Here is a 16652-nt window from a genome sequence, read left to right as displayed (position 1 = left end):
TGTTTCTGGCCATCGTGTTAACTAATGAATAAAAGGAAATGACAGTCATTAAGACCACATAGTAGTCATAAATGCCATTATTTTAAAAAATTTCCCGGTTTTTGTGTTTAATGTAAGCAAAAATACACATGCACCTATAAGTCAAGTGTAAAGACAGAGGTAGTGATTTCAACCTCCTTTAACTACAGTTTTCTTCCAATAAAAAAAACATATACAGTGCTCTGTGAAAATCAGGACCTCACCCACCTGAGCAGGTAAATCCATCTCCAGTGAACCCTTCGGAGCAGGCACATCGGTAGGAGCCTGGGGTATTAACACATTGAGCATTTATGCTGCACTGGTGGGTTCCATTAGAACATTCGTCCAGATCTGCATGTCAAGAGAACACAGCAGTGAAATTCAGAAATGAAGATGGAATATTTAAACACCCAGAAAGATTTTCATCTGTCTTAATTTAAATGTAAAGTGGCCAAATGGAATATGTTTTAGTTGATTGGTAAAGTCACAGTTCTAATTTTCTAAGACCTCTGATCTATGATCCAAAATGTTCATGCTACAAACATGGGCCAAAATAATTAGTTTAAGTGTCTTTTGAGCTATCTAATCAACTAGAATTATAATGTTTAAAAGAAAACCAGGGCTAGATTTCCTTCTGATTTCTACTTAGGGGGAATTTTATCATTGGCTACTTTGTCACTAAAAATGTGGGTAATTTTCAAGATAATATTGAACTTCAGAGCAGGACAACTACCATAGAGTTTTCAAGTTCATTTTATAGATGAGGAAACCAAGATAGGATTCTTGACCTCACAGAGCCCCTGGTTTAGTCACTAAGTTGTATCCGACTTCTTTGTGACCCCATGGACTGTAGCCTGCCAGGCTCCTCTCTCTATGGAATTTTCCTGGCAAGGTTACTGGGGTGGGTTGCCATTTCCTCCTCCAGGGGATCTTCCAGACCCAGGGAGGATGGAACCCACATCTCTTGGGTCTCCTGAATTGGCAGGCGGATTCTTTACAGACTGAGCTGCCAGGGAAGCTCATGGAGGCCCTAGTCTAATGGAAAAGACGCATGCTAAACACAGAAAATTAAATTAAACACTGTTATACACATACCATGAAGAAATATGAGGAAATAAGAAAAGGAGTCTAATTTGGAATGCAGGAATTAGGAAAGTCCCACTGACAAATTATTTTTAGTTAACTTTGCACCTGAAGGATGAGCAAGAGTTGACCTGCTAAAGAGAAGTAGGGATGGGTCTTCCCTGCAGAGGGAACAGCACATATAAAGACACTGAGAAGAAACAGCACTTGGTGTGACAATTAAAGGAGGTCAGAGTGATGAAGCACAATGTAGGAGACTCAGGAAAATGGAGGGTGAAGCAGGAGAGACGGCAGCAAGATGCCACAAGGTCTTCTAAACCACGTGAAGGAAGCTGAATTTTATCCGGAACTCAATGGGCTAAAATGACAATTATGAAGAAATCAGACCCATGGTTTAAAAAATTGGTCTGGCTGCTATGTGGAGAATGGATTGCAAGAGGACCAGAGAGGGAGCCAGCAAACATATGAGGAGGTCTTTTAGCAACTAACAGAGAGGAAGCGGCTGGGGAGACAGACAGAACAGCTGCAACCAGAGCAGGGGGATGGAGTTGGAAAGAAGTAGGTGGATCTGGTGCCTGCACGTGGTTAAATCTCTTGTACTGAAGGCAGGCTATTTTCCAATAGTTGGCCAAAGTGACAGATGGACAAGCAGCACCAAAAAAGGAGGCTAGAAAAGGAGAAAAACAGTGAACAAATGGTACTAGAATAACGGGAATGGGGATATGGCTGAAAAATCATTGGATTAATGATAGAAAGATGTCCGGACTAGGATAGGGAGCTAGTGGACTTAATGATGCCACGATAGAATGTTCCTTAGCAAAGTTATTTAGAAACTATGGTAATTCAAATTCTAGTCAGCTACAAACATATGACAAGTGTAAAACAATTGAGTGGATAAGAAAGTACATTCAAATAAACTAATATGTTTTTAATAAGAGATCTTAAAACTATCACCGAATCCTTACCTCAGGCTTATCAGGTTTTAATGAGGAATTGTGGGGAGGCCAGTTTCATCTGCTTTAACTGGTATTTTGAATTGAGCTGGATAATTTTTATATGTTGGAACACACTTTATTGTTAAGCAGCACTACGAATGACACCAACCAAAAGGAAAATCCAGTTCCCTGCCTCCCAGCTATAAAGGACTTAATAGCCTCTGGTCAAGAACCATAACACCTGGAGAATGGCAACTGTCTTCCCTAATCTGGCCTCTTGGAATCCAAACATTTAGGTTTCCCTGGAAGAAGAATCCTATTTTCTATTAAGAAGTTTGCTATCAATCAGTTATTACAGACTTAGGTTATCTGAAAAAAACAAAAAACCAAAAAACCCTTTACATTCCCTTCATTTATTTCACTGGGTTTTATATCTTATGATTACTCTAGAAAAAGACTGAAAAAATATATGAGTCATTTTTCATCCTACAGCTGTTTGGATTTCTGGCTGCACATCAAATAACTTAGTGAACAACAACACATTAAAATGCAGATGCCAAGGCATATTGTTGTAATTTGATCACTTATACAAAGGTTAAAGCAAACTCTTGGACAGGAATTATCTTACAATGAAATACAGCCTTTGATTTTCAAGAGACTAAATGAAAATAAGAGGCATGTTCCTATTCAAGTATGTGGGTTAACAACTGTGCAAAGAACAGCCTCTAGGAATTCTGTGTCTTGGCAAAGCTTATTTACATTTGCAAACTACTCACCAATACATTTGATGCCATTTCCAACCCAGCCTTCTCTGCAGCTACACTTGAAGCTTCCTGGGACGTTTAGACATGAGGCATGCATGTCACAGTTGTGGGCACCAATTTCACACTCATCCACATCTGAGAAACCACAGTCAATGTGGAGAAGATAAGAGACAACCTAATTAATTCTACTTTCAAGATATGTCTGTACAGGCAAAGTTTTAAAGCAAACACAGAGAAAATAACCTGACTTTTAATTTTTAATATGTTTAGACTCCAACAGAATCTGGAAGTGCATGATCCAAGTCAAACAAGGCCTTCCCTGAAAGAAATTGCCAGCCACAATATACAAAAATATTCCCTGGAAATGTTATCTGGAAAACAACCAGATGCTTATCAGTATATGTATACAGTGCCTTGTGTGTGTTGTGTGTGTACACATATACATTTATGAACATGCAGAGTTCTTTCCTTATTTGCTCTTTTCTGGAGGTGTAGGCTTAAGGAAGGTCTGGGCTACAGTCTAAGTCACTTACCACCTGGCTTGAGCAAAATACCCCTACAAGAACCTTGAGCAGTGATGGACATCTGGCCCAAAGAACTGACCCTGGGACTTCAAGCCCCATCCCCTCTTTTAGAAGACTGAAATTATTTAGTAGAGAGAGAGTAAGGGATAAAATGGGTGGGATGAACCAAGAACAAAGGCAAAAAGAGCAAATTTGGGTAGGGAGAAAAGAAGGCAAAAGCAAATGGAAAGAGAGAGAAAAGAAGAAAGGAAAAGATGAGCGAAAGAAAGGAAGAAAAAGAGTCTAAATACAACATTTAGATTAATTTCTGTTAGTTTAAACCGAGCTTCCTCCAGGTCCTTTGGTGCTCCTTCTTTACGGATATCTCCTGTTGGGGCAGCAGGTTAATTAGGAAAGTGAACGCTGCCCCGAGAGCACGTGAGAACCATGTGGGTCACACTCCACACCCACCCTCCCACTCTGCGTCCAAGCCCGTTCACAGTGAGGTCTGTGGCTCGGCGGCTCAGATCACGCCCATCTACCACAGAGCAGGACCAAACACATCACACGGGCTCTGGGCGTTTCTCACCACATTACTGCTACAACCCGACGTGGGTGAAAGCACAAGACATCCCAGGGAACAAGCGGTTTTGCAGGTTAACCTCTGAAATGCAACAAGCTGGAACCCAGGGGATACAAGCTTGACCCCTACCTGTGCATCCCGTGGTCCCTTTCTTCACCGAATACCCCAGCTGACAGTGGCAAATGAAGGAGCCCTTGGTGTTCTCACATTCCCCGAACATGCAGATGTTGGAATTTAAGTCACACTCATTCACGTCTAGAAAATTTTCAATACCATGGTTAATACGTATTCATTCCATAGATTAAAAAGCTATTTTAAAAAATGAATAGAATAATACAAACAAAATTTCAAATATAATGTCTAATATCTGCAGGACCCAGTACTGCAGATAAGTATTCTGTCTTTAAGGCTTTTCTTTCAAACAGTTCTTCCTTTTCCGCTTTTACACCTTCTAATACAATGGTTTGAATTTTAAAAATAACCAAAAAAGCCTCTTCTTCTTATGTGTATATATGTGTGTGTGCATACTGCACATAAATATTTATCCCGCTCGCATGATACCCACCAATGCACGTTTTCATGTCCATGGAAGCCATGAAGCCATCATAGCACAGACAACGGTACTCTCCGGGAATGTTGGTGCACTGCCCACCATCACAGATATCAGGATTATTTTCACATTCATCAATATCTGATGACACAAATTCAACATCAAATGAAAACAAGAACGGCTTTTATTAAGCTCACGTATCTTTTTTTCCATCCAGTTTCACTCAAAATATCTGGAGCCAGATTCGTAAGATAAAATTAACCAGACACACACACGCACACACAGTCTGAGTATTTTCCTTTCTGTACCTGCGCATGACCTCCCATCTGGCATCAGGGCATACCCTTCGCTGCAGCTACATTCGTAGCTTCCTTCCGCATTAGTGCACTGCGTGTCGCAGCCTCCATTCATTATCATGCACTCATCAATATCTGTGAAAACATTACCACCACGTTACTTGTCAGAGGTACTTCCCCTTTTTTTTTAAGGAGAGTTTTTCTTTTTAAACAGATAAAAGTTTAAATAGTTTTGGATTTTCTCTCCACACCCACCCCCCCATTCATTCATGCTGATGTATCACTGTACCATTAGTCTTTCTTAGTTCCTTTCATTTCCTTTTAGGCAGTGTTTCATTTGACATTTATTTAGCTCTACTAACCTATGATTAAAGAACTCAGAAACACAATGTAAGATGAAATATACATAGACAGAAATATAGGACGTTTTCTAGGCTAAAAGCAGAGGTTCCTCTGCAAGACCACCAAACCATGGCATCTTAGAGATCTGCCCCCATACTTAGATTCACTTTCAGGACAAAAGACTCCCATCGACTTCATTATATATTCAGTACCAGAAGCACTCCTAGGCTGACTTGAGGAATCCAAGCTCCAGACCCGCTTGGCCTCCTTACCTGTACAGCCCTGCCGGTCCGGCGTGGCCTGGTACCCAGGATTGCAGGAGCACTGGTAAGTTCCAATCATGTTTACACATTTCCCATTTCTACACAAATTGTCACTCAGAGAGCATTCATTAATATCTATAAAAAGATACACAGAATTAACGTTTATGAAATCACAACGTCATTTTAAACTATCAAGAATATGCTGCATTGGAGCAATGGGCTTTATCATTATCCAAAGGGTTTTATTTATTAATACTTCAGGGGGAAGTGAGATGATCTCCTGGGGAAATTTAAAGAAAATGCTGCAATAATCTATATTTCTCTTAGTTCTATCTACAACAGCGCTGTCTGCTGGAAGTTTCTATGTTAACAGAACGGTTTCAAATCCATGCTGCCCCATGTGTAGCTGTTACTGAGGGCTTGAAACGTGGAGAGCATGACTAAGGAACTGAATTTTTAATGTTATTCAATTTTAATAAAATTTAAATAGCCACATGTGGCTAGTGAGTACTGCATTAGACCCCCTTCACTTAGCACATGCCAGAAATAAAGCCGGATGATACTTAATGTATGAATTCGCATGCTCAGCTGGTCCTAACAGGATGGTCACTTGTCTAAATAACATGACGGCTCCGCAAAGACGGCTGGTTCCACAGAACAGAGGGGCTGGAAACAGGGCCCTCATTTTTCAAGTTTTCATGGCATTGTGTTTAGTGAGCCTGGACAGGTGGATTACAGATTATATTGACTGCTTTTAAATAAGCTAACTATTATAAGATGGGCAGATATCTTGAAAAAAAAAAAAAAACTCCTGAAAAGATCTGTGGAAGAAACTAGTAGTAATAATGCAAAAATAGAAGAGCAACAAAATGGTAGAGAGACATTCTTTACACAAGTTACCTGTCAAACACGATCTAGGAAAAAAATCAGATATAACAAGAAATTCACTTTGAATTCTCAAGATCACAAGGATGATGTGATAGATTTATGTTCATGGTCATGAAATATTTTATTGAACATGCAAAAATACATATCTTATAATGTACACTATAACACTGAGGGAAACTTTTTCAGCTATAAAATCCAGTCATAAAAAATTCATTAAAAATATGAAAATTAATTAGCAAAATAAATTTCTGAACTAAGAAACAGATCTGAGTCACTAGTATCACAAATATGAATAAATATTCTGCAATTATCTATGTGAAATACCTTTTTGTACTATTATTAATGTGGAATTTAAAATATTTAAAAGCTTTAAATTCACCTTTTTATAATGACTTTGAAAAATGAAGCAGACTCATAGATACAGAGAACAAACTAGTGGTTAGCAGTGGGGAGAAGAAAGATGGGAGGGGCAAAATAGGGGTGGGGTAAAAAAAAGAATTATTATGGGATTATATGAAAGCGCATATGCAAAACTTTTAAAAATTGTAAAGCTCTATAAAATTTAAAGACTCTTTCCTTCAGTAAAAACATTAAAAGTTTAAAAAGTAAATAAAATGCCTGGTCTGTGATTTAAGATTCACCTAATCATTAGCCCAGTGATATAAATATGGGTTATAAATAGACAGGTGTAGACAGGGATGTGTTCAAAAGCTTTTATTTGGGAGGGTGGGATCTGTTTTATTTTAAACTGTTTTATTTGCTTACACCTTCAAGAAAGATTTCCTGTGAAGAAAATGTTTCCTGGCTAAGGCAACGTTTTAAAGCCTGTGGACTGCTTCAGGACCAGCGGTGGTCTTCTCTTATCGCACCCCCTTCCCTGCTGAGCTCAGGGCCAGGGAAGCCTCAGGGCTTCTGTGAGGAGCGGGCAGGAGGGAGCGCACGTGCTCACACGCAGGTGAGCAGACCCTGGGATGAGAGACACAGGGCATGGGGTGGATTCTGTGCACAGGTGTGCTCCCAGGGGAACTGTCAGGGAGCTGCCGTCCCGTCCCAGCCGACCCGGAGGAGGGAACTACAAGGCCTGACGCAGGGCAGGGTCCCTTCCAGAAAGCTGGTAACAAAAAAGAGGGGAGCAGGGGTAATGCCGCTCATTTGAGTGCGTCACCAAAGCATTCTCTAAAGACACACAGCCTGACTCCAGAGGTGTGGACTCTGAACTCCCAAATTGTAATCAGCTAGATTTCATATGCCCCAAACAAGTTCACTAGAAAAAACCTCTGGTCTTTATGATCTTTCCAGGTTGAACTGGGAGGGTTTATGTGCCGAGGAGACAAGCTCACCCACACAGTCCTCACGTGACGGTGACAGCTCGTGTCCCAGTGGGCAGTCACACTGAAAGCTGCCCTCAGTGTTCACGCAGGTGCCACCCCTACAAAGGAGAGGGTTACGTTCACATTCGTCAATGTCTGAAAGGTAAAAACGTTGAGAGCCATTAAAGAACTCTGAGGAGACACTGCTCACGGACACAGACTGGGACAAAGATTCGTTATCTCAGTCACGGTGATTCCAATGGAGTTAACGCCAAATGGGGTCAGCTTCGCCTCACTTTCTCTATGTTTAGTAGATTTAAGTATCACGTTCTCCTTTGAAAGACAGTGAGCTCTCAAGGCATTTACTTGTATGGAATGACCAGGCTCACAAGAGGTAAAAAATAAACAGTGCTTGCATTTCATCAGTCTAAACTCCAGACATCATATGTCTCTATCTCTAATCAAAGTGATAGAAAAATCTTAAGACTGATCACTTTGTATATCCCATGAAATGAGTCCTAAAAGTTGCTAATAAATGCAACAACAGTGGGCTAAAAGGTGGGCAGTGCCAAGAGCTTGTGTAATAACACATAAGTCAGGAAAAGAAGATGGGATTCTCATAACAATACATAAATTTGGGGTCAACATCCAACGTCATACATTTAAAGTGAATCCCTGCTCAGTAGTTAGTCTGTGGTGATTTCAGATTCTATAAATAAACAGAACTCAGTCTCAATATCTTACTGCCATTAAGGTGCCAAGAGGCTGGGGCTCCCTAAGAGTTAGACAGGAGCAGATTTCCTGTCTGACATTTAGATCTGTGCTCTCTCGCCACAGCTCCTTGCCAAACACACTGTTACCAGCTCGGAGACAAGCCAAGGTCGCGCTAACGAGTCTGTGCTAGACCTGTTTCCAAAACGGAGCGGCTTACCCATGCAGTTCTTCATCATCATGAACCCGCTCTCATAGCCTTCGAAGCACTCACACTCAAAGCCGCCCGGCGTGTTGACACAGATCCCGCTCCCACAGAGGTCGGGAGAAATCCTGCACTCGTCAATGTCTAATCCACAGGGTTTAAAAGAAATTAAAAAAAACCAGAGTGAGATGAGAAGGTGTTAAGGAACAGAGAGATTTGGCCTTCTGAGTGAAGGTGCTAGAGGAATCGGGTGAGCAGGAGGAGGATGTGTTTTCAGGAGATCCCCTAGACGGGGACAGGGCTGCAGGCACATTCCTTTCCCCAACTGCCAAAACTGTCACAGCCAACGGGCAGGTGCTGTCTTTTTGCCTTTAAGAACTCTGAAATTGTGGACTTCTCTTTATGGTTTAGAAATGGTAACAGAAGGATGAAACAAGCAACTGTGGTATGAGAGGACCAAGGCAGGTGGCAAATGAGGAAGCAGTGGCCACATAGATGGAGTCCCATGCACAACCCAAAGGCCATGCTACTTCTGATGCACTAGCCATGTCCACTCCTGGTGGGGGCCTGTGGGGGCTGCTGCCTCTGAGCAGGGGTGGCTGGACTGGCCCCAGGGACAGCTTCAGAGGTGGATGCAACTACTGAGCCCTGAGCCAGAGAACACACATATATGGCAGGGTCATGGAACATGCTCTGTGCTTTTGTGTAATATTCAGGTGGAAGAGCCTACTGATCTGATTTTAAAATAGAAAACAAAGGACAATGATGGGCTGTTCTGTTTATCACATTTTATACAGCACAGTGAATAAGAATCTTTAATAGTAGCACATGTATTCTCAAAAATGGGATTCTCTGAGAAATCTCCCATTCCTAAAATCAATATTTTCAACAGAGTAGTCCTATCTGTAAAATATGATTAAGAAAATATGACTTGTTTAACCATTTTTGTCACAGTGGCGCAAAAATGTGACTGCCAGCATGTTTATTTTGGTGAATTTTAAAGTTTTTCTCTCACAGGATTTTATAAATGGCTAATTTGCACATGTTTCCTTGGGCAGAGGGTGGTCTCAGTCCCAGCTTTCTCCCGGCATTTGGTGTTTCTCTGTTGATTTTCCCAATTGCAGGACATATATCCTGAAAATCCAGGTATCTTCTTTTGAACAGAAGTCTTAACAAAATCAATTGATTCAATTAAGCAGGTAACTAATGTGCATGCTAATTACCTTATTTTTTATCTATCAGTATCTAGGAACTGGTAATGAGAACCATATGAAAACACAGAACAAGTTCAATGGCAGAGGAGGGACAAATTCTGGCTGCTGTGATGTGGTGGGAGCTGCACTGTGCAGATTTTGAGCTCTGGAACCAGAGAGCTGGACACAGATCCCACTACTATCATTTTCTGGGTGCAGGGTCTTGGGAAAATCATTTAATTTCTCTGGGCCTTAGTTTGTTTATCTGTAAAATGGGGCGCGTGTTAGAACCTGTCTCATAGGAGTAAGTGAATCGACATTTCTTTGTCTTATAAAGAGTGCTGTACATATAATAAGCTCTTCTCTGTTAATAATTAGTATTCTGAAGGGGGTGGTTTTTTAATTGATCCTGGAAGATCTGCACAGAAATTCTAACTTTAAAGATGTAGAACAAATAGAAAGTCAAGAGATAAAATGCCTAGGTAAAGAAAATTAATGCACTTCAGAGAACAGAGTTCTCTGAAGAGAGAACAGGGTTACAGAGAGGTTGATGATGAATGCAAGTATAGGCAAGACAGGTATGGATACTATGGTGACAATGTGGGGAGCAGTAGATGGGCCTTCTGTGCTATGAAGAAGGGCAGCCACCCATGTCCCACTGTCCTTTCACACTATAGCCCACAGCCCTGAAGTGATGTTAATAAACTTCTCTCTTGAACAATTTCAACAAGGCTAGTTTCAGAGTCATTAAATGATGTGGCTGATTTCACACCAAAAACAGAGCAGTCAGAACTGGAGAAGCTTCTTTATCCAGGTCTAGGGTGGTTTGAGTCAATGGAAGTTGCTCTGTGGGAAGTTACAAAGTCTAAGCCCTACTTTTTAGCATGAAAAACCTGGTGGCTGTGAAACTGAAGGATCCGACTGGGGGAAATTACGGGGTGGGGGGTGAAAGATGCTGGAGGAATCCGCAGTGTAGGAGAGACTATGATGTGCTGCCCAGATCCTGCTTCAGGAAGGAAGTATTCACACATCCTTGCCCTCTGCTTGTGGGACTGTGGCTGCCAGAAAGTCCCGAGGTGGGGGCTACCTTCAGGAGAAACCTCAGCTAATGGGACAGCTCCCCATTCACAATCACAGCCTCCTCTGGGTAGATGTACCCAAATATTCATCATGCAGCTACGTCAACGCCAAGCCCCTATGTCCTAATTCAAGACAATTCTGATGTGAAAGATCTTCCAGAAAGATGCAGAGCTTTGCCACTGGGGGTGCTGAGAACCACACTGGGACTGCATCACAGCCTAACTTTTCCTTCAGGCCCCTTCTGCTTCCTTTCCCTTCCTCCCCAGGTCGTTGACCCCAAAACCAATTCCTAATAAGATTCCAGCATGCTCATCTCTGCTCAGAGTCTGTGCCCTGAAAAGCTGAACCTGCATCAGGAATAGTGTAGAAGAAACACTTGCAACAGTCATTTTGATGGAAGAATATACAAAACCTTGTCACTTATCTGTTGGGAGAGGGAGGGGTCAAAATTAAGTCTTAGGCTGCAATCCTGAGTGAAATGGTAATATTAATACATGTAAAGAAGACAGAAGAAGCGGGGTGGGAGAAAGGGAGATGAAAAAAGAAACTGTCTAGATCAAAGTCAGAAATTTGAGAGTGGAACTCAGGAGGAACAGAGGGCTAGAGACAGCACCTCGGAGTCAGCTCGACAGAGGCCATCCAAAAAGACGTGGTGGCAGACGCAACTCTGAGAGGCAGAATGTGGAGAGAGCAGACGACTCTGGAAAATGCCAAAGGCAAGAGGAATCTGTGAAGATTAGAAAAGGAACATCACAATCATGATAGGACAATTGAGAGAGGAACACAGCATGAAAAGAAAGAGGGACGAAAATCACGGAGAAGGTTTGGCCGGAGATCAAGGAGAACAGGCACCAGGAGAAATAATTTTTTAACCTAGCAAAGGTGTCTTGCAAGAGTATATATATATATAAAACACACACACACACACACACACACACACTCAAGAAATTCTGATGTGCCTTCCAGATGCAGAGTGGTGAGGGGCACTGAGAACCACACTGGGACTGTGTGATACGTGTGTGTGTGTGTGTGTGATATGTGTGTGTGTGTGATATGTGTATGTGTGTGTATACATGTATATGCGGCAGAAGAAGGGAGAACAGCATTCAAAAGTGCACGAGGCTACAAAGCAAATGGGAAAGGAGAGAGTGGGATGAGTTCAGAGGGCAGCACTGGCATCTATACACTATCACGTGTGGAATAAATAGCTCGTGGGAAGTTGCTATATGGCACAGGAGCTCAGCTCGGGGCTCCGCGATGAACTAGAGAGGTGGGATGGGGCGGTGGGTGGGAGGGAGGCTTCAGAGGGAGGGGATGTACGTACGCATGTAGCGGTACTTTCAAAACAGCAAAAGAAAGAGAGCCAGGGTTTACCTAATACAACAGAAGAACAGGCTTACCTGTGCAGTTCCTTTCCTCCATGTCTAGAGCAAAGCCACTGTTGCAACGGCACTTGAAGCTGCCGATCGTATTCCTGCACTTCCCATAGGTGCACATCCCTGGAAATGCTTTGCACTCATTGATATCTACAAGCAGAACAGAGTGGGAATGAAGAGCTGGTCGAAACCAAAGAGGAGGTCCATCATTTTAAGTTAAGAACCTACCTTGATGGAAATTAATGTACTCAAGTGAAAATGGGGTGGTGGTGGTAAATTTTTAACTGATTACACGGATGCCACACAGAAAGTTTCAGTTGTGAAAAAGAGTCTGTATTTGTAATGAAGTGTTCTGATCCCTTTACTTCTGACCATTTCTTTTGTAAAGTTTAGGGGGGACAGAGAACTTTCGGCAACATCAGGGCTGCATCTCGTCAGGCTGTGCTGAGAAAAGCAGTGGTACAATAGAAGGATGTAAGAAAAGTGTTATCAGCTGTCCCAGTGTCTTCATTTCAGTACCAACTTGTACAGGGGATTTATGCTCCTGGGCCATAGGCTGGTTGTATGTTCTAACAGAGGAAATAAAGTGGGGAACCAAACGTTTAAAGCAAAATCAAGCCTCAGAGAACGTGGAAGGTGAGCTTTAGTGGAGGGACCCATGCGCTGCGGACGGTTACCTTTGTAAAATGGCCTCCCGGTCAGGACATCCCCTCTGTTGGCAAAGCCGGGCCCCCGCGGGCACAGGGTCTTGTACTCTTTGGTGCCAGGTCTGGGGCACTCCTCACACTCTGTGCCCCAAGCTGCCCCGACCGCACAGCAGCAGGCGTCCATGCGGAACTTCCCAGGCACAGGATGGATGCATTCGTCCTCATCCCACTTCAGGTAACACTGCTCCATGCGGATATCTATGGGGAGGGGGAACCATAGACTGAGGTTAAGCTGTGAAGAGTCACTGAACATTCACATACAGATCCCCTGCTTAGTCCCTCCCTGGCAGGACTGGTATCAGTTCTATCAGAGCAGTTTATCTCTTTTGTTAGCAGAACATTTCCCATTTGCCTATGCAAGTCTTTCCTTGAAACTATCTCACGTCCACAGCCACAGTGAATTGCTGTAGCAAAATTGAAGTAGTGACAAAATGTATTTAACCAAGGTATAAGGATGAAGAAAATCCAATACATCCTCTTAGAATGTTACAAAGGTATCATTTGCAGTGATATTACTACTAAGAATTTATTTTAGTAACTGAAAATCAATGATATAAATTCATACAGAGCATCATTTAGTTACGGAAGGCAATTTGATTTCATTAGTTATTTGATCATACGGTTGCTGTTGTTCAGTAGCTCGGTTGTATCAGACTATGCAACCCCATGGACTGCAGCACACCAGGCCTGCCTATCTCTCACCATCTCCCAGAGCTTGCTCAAACTCATGTCCATTGAGTCAGTGATGCCATCCAACCATCTTGTCCTCTGTCGTCCCCTTCCCCTCCTGCCCTCAATAGTTCCCGGCATCAGGGCCTTTTCTAATGAGTCAGCACCTTGCATCAGGAGGCCAAAGTACTGGAGCTTCAGCTTCAGCATCAGTCCTTCCAATTAATATTCAGGACAGATTCTCTTTAGGATTGACCCATTGGATCTCCCTGCAGTCCAAGGGACTCTCAAGAGTCTTCTCCAACACCACAGCTCAAAAGCATCGATTCTTTGGTGCTCAGCTTTCTTTATGGTCCAACTCTCACATCCATACATGACTACTGGAAAAACCAAAGCTTTGACTAAATGGATGCTTGTTGGCAAAGCGATGTCTCTGCTTTTAAATATGCTATCTAAGTTTGTCACAGCTTCTCTTTCAAGGAGTAAGTGTCTGTCTTTTAATTTCATGGCTGCAGTTACCAACTGCAGTGATTTTGCAGCCCAAGAAAATAGCCTGTCACTGTTTCCATTGTTTCCCTATCTATATGTCATGAAGTGATAGGACCGGATGCCACGATCTCAGTTTTTGAATGTTGAGTTTTAAGCCATACTGGTACTACTATATTGTCATCTTCAAAAGGTACTTTACTTTTTTCTAAACTTTGGAGATAATTTAAAATTTCAAAAATAACTTTTCTTTATTATTGGACTTTGAATATTTTTAAACAATTCCATATGATTTTACAGTCATACTTTGTATCAAATTTAAACATGCTGTCAAAAATTAACTTAAAATAAAATTTGTATTATTATAATAACTAAACTGTATGATATTGCAAACTTTTTACTTACTGCTAATTTTATTTTATTTTACTTTTTTTTACTGCCAATTTTAAAAACAACATATTAAAAAACAGAGACATTACTTTACCAACAAAAGTCTGTCTAGTCAAGGCTATGGTTTTTCCAGTGGTCATGTATGGATATGAGAGCTGGACTATAAAGAAAGCTGAGCACCAAAGAATTGATGCTTTTGAACTGTGGTGTTGGAGAAGACTCTTGAGAGTCCCTTGGACTGCAAGGAGATCCAACCAGTCCATCCTAAAGGAGATCAGTCATGGGTGTTCATTGGAAGGACTGATGTTGAAGCTGAAACTCCAATACTTTGGCCACCTCATGCGAAGAGCTGACTCGTTGGAAAAGACCCTGATGCTGGGAAAGATCAAGGGCAGGAGAAGAAGGTGACAACGGAGGATGAGACGGTTGGATGGCATCATCGATTTGATGGACATGGGTTTGGGTGGACTCCGGGAGTAGGTGATGGACAGGGAGGCCTGGCATGCTGCGGTTCATGGGGTCGCAAAGAGTTGGACACAACTGAGTGACTGAAGTGAACTGAATTTTAAAAATCTTCTTTTAAAATACTTTAAAGATCTTTGAATATAATAATTTAAAAATATTTACTATATAGCTTTTTGAATATTTTTAAATATATAATTATTTGAACACTTATTTAATTTTTAATTTTAAAATACCTACTTAAAGACCTTGAAGATCTTGGACTATAATATTACCATTGATCACAATTTGTCTACAAACTCAATCTCAATTATGAGCCTATGTAAAGCTATTTTACCAACTAAAAAGTTATTGTTTCATAACACGTTGGGAAAAAATTCCTTAGGTAAATAAAAAATTGTTCAGAGACAACATAGAATTATTAGAAGTTTCTTTTTCAATCATGAAGCTTAACTTTAGTCAAGGATGACATGGATAAAGTCAAGTAGGCATTACTATAATACAATGTTGATAGAAAGAGCTGCTTTATTTACAATCTTTTAAAAAATGGAGCATTAAGAAAATTTTAAACTCTGAAGATGGTAAAGGAAGGGACAGGATCAGTCAGTGTTTGCACACAGAAGCCACATAACTTTGCCACGACTTTCCCCACTGTCTTGTCTAGAAGCATAGCTGCAAGGGACTGGTGAATGTTAACTTCAAACATGAGTCTCCAATTTTTCTTCTATGTTTAACATATAAGTTCTCTTATTACGTTGACTCAGTATAAAAGATTAAACAGAACTAAAACATCTGATTAAAAAACTTAAAATTTTTTTTGTGTGCGTGTAAGTTTTTTTTTTAAATACACCAGGCTCACAGAAGTCACTCAGGAGTGAGCAGCTCACTGGATGTGTGCTGCATGTGCGCTCAGTCACTCAGTCGGGTCTGACTCTCTGTGACCCCAGGGACTGTATCCCACCAGGCTCCTCTGTCCATGGAATTTTCTAGGCAAGAATACTGGAGCGGGTCGCCATTGCCTCCTCAGCGGATTTTCCTGACCCAAGAATTGAACCCACATCTCCTTTATCCCCTGCACTGGCAGGTGGATTCTTTACCACTTGAGCCATCTGGCAAGGCCAGGTGTGTGAAAGTAGAAACTTGTAAATATATTGGTATTTGTACACCCATGCTCATAGATGCCTTATTCACAACAGCCAAAAGGTAGATGCCACCCAAGTATCCATCGATAGGTAAGTAGACAAAAAAAGTGTGGTACATACATAAAATGGAACACCACTCAGTCTGAGAAAGTAGAGAAATACTGATACATGCTACAACATGGATGGACTCTGGAGACACCTCACTAAGTCAAAGAAGCTAGTCACAGAAGGACAAACATCACATGATTCCTTTCATATGAGGCACTTAGAGCTGCCAAGCCCACAGAGACAGAAAGCAGAAGTACAGATACCAGGGGCTGGGAGAGGGGATAAATGGAAGTTAGTATTTAATAGGTTCAGAGTTCTCAGTTGGGAAAGAGGAATTTTTGAGACTAATTTCTGAGCAGTACCAATTTTCTGTATTACACAGAAACCATTTCATTGAAAAGTGAAAGTCACTCAGTCATGTCAGACTCTTTGTGACCCCATGGACTGTAGTCCATGGAATTCTCGAGGCCAGAATACCGGAGTGGGTAGCCCTTCCCTTCTGCAGGTTATCTTCCCAACCCAGGAATCGAATTGGGGTCTCCTGCATTGCAGGCAGATTCTTAACCAACTGAGCTATTGAGGAAGCCCATTTCATTTAAATTCATCTATTTGAAAAATATTCTCTACTGAGTTCCTCCAAAATATTTC

General features: G+C 41.6%; 1 protein-coding gene across 1 annotated transcript in view; it reads right to left on the bottom strand.

The window, feature by feature from the left end:
* The window catches only part of FBN2 (fibrillin 2), a 219287-nt gene that overhangs the window by 54712 nt on the left and 147923 nt on the right, over positions 1–16652 (bottom strand). Inside the window, exons 24-33 of the mRNA XM_043912195.1 lie at positions 12778–13005; positions 12125–12250; positions 8467–8595; positions 7566–7691; positions 5347–5472; positions 4745–4867; positions 4452–4577; positions 4016–4141; positions 2813–2935; positions 247–369 (exon numbers count right to left, since the gene is read on the bottom strand). Coding sequence (XP_043768130.1) covers positions 247–369; positions 2813–2935; positions 4016–4141; positions 4452–4577; positions 4745–4867; positions 5347–5472; positions 7566–7691; positions 8467–8595; positions 12125–12250; positions 12778–13005 — 1356 coding nt within the window. The remainder of the gene's footprint in view (positions 1–246; positions 370–2812; positions 2936–4015; positions 4142–4451; positions 4578–4744; positions 4868–5346; positions 5473–7565; positions 7692–8466; positions 8596–12124; positions 12251–12777; positions 13006–16652) is intronic.

Source organism: Cervus elaphus, chromosome 9 (genome assembly GCF_910594005.1).
Source record: "Cervus elaphus chromosome 9, mCerEla1.1, whole genome shotgun sequence".
Lineage (NCBI taxonomy): Eukaryota > Metazoa > Chordata > Mammalia > Artiodactyla > Cervidae > Cervus > Cervus elaphus.
This window is presented reverse-complemented; position numbering and strand designations above follow the sequence as displayed.